General features: G+C 36.4%; 1 protein-coding gene across 1 annotated transcript in view; it reads left to right on the top strand.

Moving 5' to 3' along the window:
• Positions 1-7,500, top strand: part of LOC137659705 (uncharacterized) — a 68,497-nt gene that overhangs the window by 23,267 nt on the left and 37,730 nt on the right. The window contains exon 2 of the mRNA XM_068394526.1: positions 908-1,077. Coding sequence (XP_068250627.1) covers positions 908-1,077 — 170 coding nt within the window. The remainder of the gene's footprint in view (positions 1-907; positions 1,078-7,500) is intronic.

The raw sequence follows: 7,500 nt of genomic DNA, 5'->3' as shown, positions 1-7,500 counted from the left end.
AACACTGCGAAGCAGTTTGATCGAATCTCTTATGTAGCACTACGGACAGGTTTGACCGAATCACTTATGTAACACTGCGAACCAGTTTGATCGAATCTCCTATGTAGCACTGCGAAGCAGTTTTGATCGAATCTCTTCTGTAACACTGCGAAGCAGTTTTGATCGAATCTCTTATGTAATACTGCGAAGCAGTTTGATCGAATCTCGTATGTATCACTGCGAAGTAGTTTGATCGAATCTCTTATGTAACACTGTGAAGCAGTTTGATCGAATCTCTTATGTAGCACTACGGACAGGTTTGACCGAATCACTTATGTAACACTGCGAGCCAGTTTGATCGAATCTCCTATGTAGCACTGCGAAGCAGTTTTGATCGAATCTCTTCTGTAACACTGCGAAGCAGTTTGATCGAATATCTGTTTTTTATCCAAACGATACAGTTTGATCAAATTTCTTCATCATAACGAAGCAGTTTGATAAAATCTCTTTATCACAACTAAGCAATTTGATTGAATCTCTTCATCACCACTTTCCAGATTGGTCGATTCTCTTCTCTATCACAACGAAGCAATTTGATCGAATATCTTCTTTATGACAATGTAACAGTTTGATTTAACTTTTTTATCTCATTGAAGCAGTTTGGTTGACTTTTTTATCATAACGGAGCAGTTTGATTGAATCTTTTTTATCGCAACGGAGTCTGATCGAATCTCTTCTAATTTACAAAGAAGTAGTTTGAAAGAAACCGTTATTGTTTTTCAACAAAGCAGTTTGATATGATCCGTTATTGTATTTCAACAAAGCAGTTTGATATAATCCGTTATTGTATTTCAACAAAGCAGTTTGATATAAACCGTTATTGTATTTCAACAAAGCAGTTTGATATAATTCATTATTGTATTTCAAGAAAGCAGTTTGATATAATCCGTTATTGCATTTCAACAAAGCAGGTTGATATAATCCGTTATTGTATTTTAACAAAGCAGTTTGATGTAATCCATTATTGTATTTCAACAAAGCAGTTTGACATAATCCGTTATTGTATTTCAACAAAGCAGTTTGATATAATCCGTTATTGTATTTCAACAAAGTAGTTTGATATAATCCAACAAAGCAGTTTGATATAATCCGTTATTGTATTTCAACAAAGTAGTTTGATATAATCCAACAAAGTTGTTTGATATAATCCGTTATTGTATTTCAACAAAGCAGTTTGATAGAGTCTGTTTCTCGAACCAGGTTGATCAAATTTGATATCTATCGCTGCCAATCAGTTTGATCGAATCTTCTATGTATCACACGAAAGCAGTTTAGGAAAATCTCTTCTGTATCTTAGCGAAGTATTTTGAAAAAATCTCTAGCGTATGTTTCATTATGATAAAATCTCTAATGTATAATATGACAACGGAACCGTTGGATTGCAGTTATATACTTATTACTGCGAACAGTTTGAACAATTAATTTATATTTCTACAAAAGTTTTGTATCAAATTTTATTCATACATTTCACCTTCAGCTATTCTGATCAAATCCAGTATATTTCAATGTGAACCAGTTTAATGCAATTTTGTTTAAAGAGTAGAATAAAATGAGGTTGAAGACTACAATAAGCTCCCACGAAACATCCGAAAGATAGAAGATATTAAGGTTTTCAAGAGGAAACTGAAAACTTTCTTGTTCTGTGAGTGCTTCGATAGTGACGATTTGACAATAAATGAGCAATGTGCAGTGTAAAATGTTGAATGCTTTCGAACGAACATGATCAAATGACTGGATGTCCTGTAGAAACTACGGCTCCCCTGCTGTATAGGACCAGAAAGCCCTTAAAGTAAAGTAAGAAGAGATCGCAGCGGGCTAAAGAAGATGCAGATGGGAATTCTATTAAGAGAAGATCGTGAAAATACACCTTTACTTGAAAAAAAATAACTATTGCGAGTTTATAGACGCACTTTACTTCAGTGATGGTAGAGATGATGTCCATTGTAAGGGTTAAAGCAATCCAAAGACAAATCATTACCAAACAGCTTGACCCGGTTTGAGCTGTATTCAAGGCCTCGATTTTTATCATTAGTGAGCACCAGGATCTGGTAAGCACAGTCCTACTATCAGTTTAAAGTAAGGAAAGTAAATGTTTAAGATACTTATAGGTCTACATGCCGAGTTATCAGTAGCCATTGCCTGATCCTAGCTTGAACGGAAATAGGGCTTGTGGGACGTGGCAGACAAGGATCTATTTCCCGAAACTCATAAGCAACCTTTAAACGGGTATTTCAATAACCGTCTGGTTACCTCTCCAGACAACTACTCATAGGAAATGTTTTGCGAGTTTCTTTCCTTTACATGCCAAGCTTTAAAATTCCCTTTCTGCATCTGTGTTCCTTGATTTATCCTCCCTGTAAGAAGATGAAAAGTCTATCGCTTTCCTCATGATTGGTCCTGGCGATATACTCCTGTTTCTATTTCATGTTTACTTAAGACCTAGGCTATAAAGAAACGTTCTAGGGTGCCCGTCTCATTGGCTGGTTCTTGTTAACCTATATCGATTCGGAAGAATGGTCAGTTTTTGGATGTGTGAACATTAATGAATGCAAATCTGACTTGCAAATAGACACCAGTAACGTTTGCTGCAGACCTTTTGGTATGAACAGCACTGGGTCACTATGAGGTTATAAAAGACACTGGTGAGTGAGCAAACTGGGGAAGACTCACAGATTTGGAATTATGTTCCAGTTGCTCTAATAAGGAGGGACGGTAACTGATTTGTGGGATCTTTTGAGCATCCTGAGCTCGTTTAAAAGTCCTGCTTCACGGAAAGTTGTCACTACTTTTAAGCGTTTTGTGATTCTGATCTTAAAGCGAGATTTTAAAGACCGATCATGAATGGCAGAGGCAAGGGACAGTGACATTGCCCTATCAAGCAGGACAATGCCCTAGGGGTTGACCATATTTACATATGATAAGCGCCTAAGCCCCTTCTCCACCCAAGCTAGGACCGAAGAGGGCCAGGCAATAGCTTCTGATGACTCAGAAGATGGACCTATAGGCTGCCATAAATCTCCCCCACCCAATCCTTAGCTCACAGGGATGGTCAGGTTACAGTAACCAAATGAACTAACGATTTTGAGCAGGACTCGAACCCCAGTCTGGCGGTCACCAGGCAAAGACGTAACCAACATTTCACCACAACCCTGTCTGTATTGATGTATGATCATTGGTAGATAGTGATAGGGTATATTATACTAATGCTGTTTACCTTAGAAAATAAAGAATAATCGTTGTGTAAGGTAAATCCCCTGGGGAGGGGCCTGAGGAGGGTTATGGGTTACTTCCATCATTGCACCTTTCTCATTCATATACTTTTACCCATTAATTCTTTCAAGTTCAATTTGTTCTTCACCAATGCTCTTAAGCTGAAGTTATTTCCCTCTAGAACTTTTATTTAAATGTTTAAGGTGGTTCTTATCCATGCTTTTAGGCATACATTTCTCCTTCTTATGCTTTTGATGTCTTGTAGCGCTTCAAAGAGGCATAGCCTCCTAACGGAAGGTACATTTAGAAGCAAACTAATATATATATATATATATATATATATATATATATATATATATATATATATATATATATATATATATAATTCCTCAATCATTCTCTCGCGTGAAATATATTCCTCAAAAATATTTTTTTTTTATAAAGATTGCCCCCTATCATTCTTTTGAAGGGAGTGCAGTGTCGAATTCCATACATTAATGGAAAAAAAACTAGTAAGCAAGTTATTCCCATAAACTTTAAGGTTCTTTCTCAATCTTCATTTAAAGGCAAAGATGTATAATGTATATTTAGCTGTTGTTTCAAGTTCAGTATGTCTCCTCAATTGGTCATTAAATGCAAAGATGCTTCGCCGTTACTGCTTTCAAGTTAAAGATGCTTCGCCGTTAATGCTTTTAAGTTAAAAATGCTTTTGCATTCTTGCTTTCAATGCAATGCATGAATGACAACGGGAAATCCTTCATTGAAATGTGAATATAAGCTATTTATTATCTCGGAATTAAAGATGCTTATTTAGGCATTATCTCCAGTTAAGGACGTTCTCTAACTCATGCATACAAGTTATAGATGCTTTTCACCTAAGCTCTGAAATTGAATAATGAATAAGGTAAGTCATTATCTCAAGATTAAGATGCTTTATGAGTCACTTTGTTAAAGTTTAGAATATATCTCTGAGTTGAGCATTATATCTCATTCATGCTTTTAAGGCTATGCATAAAAAAAACTACTGTAAAAAATGAACAAGTAGGTTTGTCATTCTTTTAAATTATAGATGCTTTCCCAATCATTATTCAAAGTTAAGAGTGCCCTATCTTCAATTCTGATGCTTCCCATCCATGCTTTTAGTGTATGCATGGAAGAAATGAAATAAAACCTCTAAAAAAAGGTGGGAGAGGCTGGTTGAAGATGCTTCCTCGGCATCGTTTAAAGTTAAAGACGTACCCTCAAGCATGCTCTCAAGTTAATGATGCTTTCACAGTCATGCTTTCAAGGTTAAATGAATGTGAATAAATAATTACATCGTGTATAAGGGAGAGGTAAACTAGTTTAAAATCCACATGGAAAATGCTTCCACGGTCTTTGTTTAAGCTTAATGATATTCCCCTCGTTCTTACTTATGAATTAGAAATGCTTTAACATTCATGCTTAAGACGATATTCTTGATGCTTCTTCATTCATAGTTTCAAAGGAAAGACGCATCATTCATCAGTTTCAAGGTTATACATGAAGGGAAGCAGAATGCAATATATTATGCTTTCAAGGTTATGCTCATGAAGGAAGGCAAAGGCACCACTGCCACTGCACAGTGGGAGAAACGGGGGAATAGGGTTAGCCACGTTTTCAGGGAGGGAAGGGGGAGGGGGGGGGGGAGAGGGAGAGGGAGAAATAGGCTGCAACTGGAATGGAAATCCCATCTGGAGAGGGAATGGAAATTGGCCTTTGGTGATGCAGATTAGAATCGCAATTGGGGTTCCGATAAGGTGACTGGAACACCACATGGGGTCACTCTGACGACCTCCCTCTCCCTCTACCCCCCCCTGCCCCCCCTCTCCCTCTACCCCCCCTGCCCCCCCTCCCTACATTACCACACCAACCCCAACTAGTCCCTGACACCCTTACACCCATCCAACATTGCCCCCATCACCAACTGAGTGCCACTGGCCCTCCCAGCCCCCATCCCTCCTCCCTGACCAAGCCATCCAGCATACGAATAGTCCCCAACCCCTTGCCTGACCCTCTCTGTCCAAAGTGATCCATGATTCATTCTCTCTCTCTCTCTCTCTCTCTCTCTCTCTCTCTCTCTCTCTCTCTCTCTCTCTCTCTCTCTCTCTCTCTGGGGAATAATGGTAATCTTGATATACGTTTGAGCTGGAAGTGGCGGGAAATAGAAGTAAATGTGAGGTTTAATTGTTTCAGTGTTTGTAATTTCATTTTAGTTTTTAGGAGAATGGACGAGAGAGTGATATATAATACGTAATTTTTTTAAAACTTATATATTCGATTAGGATGACAATTAAATGTATCATTCTTGTATTATGATTAGTGGCCTGAAGAATGTGAGATATACTAGTCAATAATGTCCTTTTTGAGGAAATCCTAACTATTATGATTCTTGAAGTAAATAGAACTTATTTGAGTAATTATAAATAACTAGGGTTCTTGATATCCAATTATTTTAACAATGAATGATGACGATAAAGGGTCTATGGCTTATTGAAACTTGTTTACTAATGAAAAATACATGGGCGAAGTAAATTACTCTTTATATGAACAACAACAACAATAATAATAATAATAATAATAATAATAATAATAATAATAATAATAATAATAATAATAATAATAATAAAACAGGAGACACAAGAGAATTTTAGAATGAAGGGGATTCTTGCTCCTCATTGCAAGCAGTTGCTACTCACACCAGACTCCCGACGTCTGTTGTAAATCTGTTGACCACTGTAGAAATTTCTAGACTATCCATTCTCTTGCTTGGGGGTAGTACACTCGAGCACTCTGTTCTGTCTTGTTTCTCTTCTCCTTGTTTTGTTAAAGTTTTTATCGTTTATATATGAAATATTTGTTCTAATGTTATTGTTCTTGAAATATTTAATTTAATTTTATTTTTTTTTATTTCCTCGTTTTCTTTCCTCACTGGGCTATTTTCCCTGTTGGAGCCCTTGGGCTTATAACATCCTGCTTTTCTAACTAGGGTTGTAGATTAGCAAGTAATAATAATAATAATAATAATAATAATAATAATAATAATAATAATAATAATGACACTTGGTCTTCATTGGGGTCACTCATCCAAATGTAAACAGATCTAATTTTGTTGAGAAATCAGTAGTTGTTTCTTTGTATCTATGGTGACCTCCAATAGTTAGTCAAACTCAACGACACTCAATTCCTGGTGGATTATTTGCATTAGTAAAATATCATGGTTAATTATCTCATGTATTGTAAATACATAAATGCATACGTAAATACCCACAGTCTCTTTCAAGTTTCTTTTTATTATTATTATTATTATTATTATTATTATTATTATTATTATTATTATTATTATTATTATTATTATTATTATTATTTGCTAAGCCACAACCCTTGTTGGAAAAGCAGGAGGCTATAAACCCAGGGGCTCCAACAGGGAAAATAGCTCAGTGAGGAAGGATGCTATAAGCCCAGGGGGCTCCAACAAGGAAAATAGCTCGGCGAGGAAAGGAAAAAAGGAAAATAAAATATTTTAAGAAGAGTAACAACTATAAATATCTCCTATATAAACTATAAAAACTTTAACAAAACAAGAGGAAGAGAAATGAGATAGGAGAGTTTGCCCGAGTGTACCCTCAAGCAAGAGAACTCTAACCCAAGACAGTGGAAGACCATAGTACAGAGGTTGAATAGTTTTTACTTTCTCATTTTATATTTTTTTTTACTTAATCATCTTATCCCTCCTGGGGGGGGGGGGGGGGGGGGGGGCAACGCAAGAGGCCGTGGCCTGCACTCAGTGCATGGTCGATTAAACCGAATGAACGAACGAACGAACGAATTCACAATACACCATGATCTTTTCTGGCATAGAATCTTGCTAAATATATAGAGTGGTCTGCGTTCTATTTTTCTAATGTAGGAACTTAATGCATTTACCATACCTCGGGGAAAATGATAGCCCTATTTTTCCCCTGTTGGAGCCGTTGGGCTTATAGCACCCTGCTTTTCCAACTAGGGTTGTAGCTTAGATGATAATAATAATAATAATAATAATAATAATAATAATAATAATAATAATAATAATAATTATCGTCTTTTACCAACAATTTTGTATTTCGTTTCTTCTTTTGTGTCTTGTTATATTATTCGATACTGTTTTTTCTTGGAAAGGTAATCACCGAAAAATTTGTGCACGAGTACCGTTATAACCTGTAGCCTGACCTGACCTGACCTCACTCTTCT

Source organism: Palaemon carinicauda, chromosome 20 (assembly GCF_036898095.1).
Source record: "Palaemon carinicauda isolate YSFRI2023 chromosome 20, ASM3689809v2, whole genome shotgun sequence".
Lineage (NCBI taxonomy): Eukaryota > Metazoa > Arthropoda > Malacostraca > Decapoda > Palaemonidae > Palaemon > Palaemon carinicauda.
The sequence above is the reverse complement of the archived record's forward strand: the minus strand, read 5'-3'. Positions and strand labels throughout refer to the sequence as shown.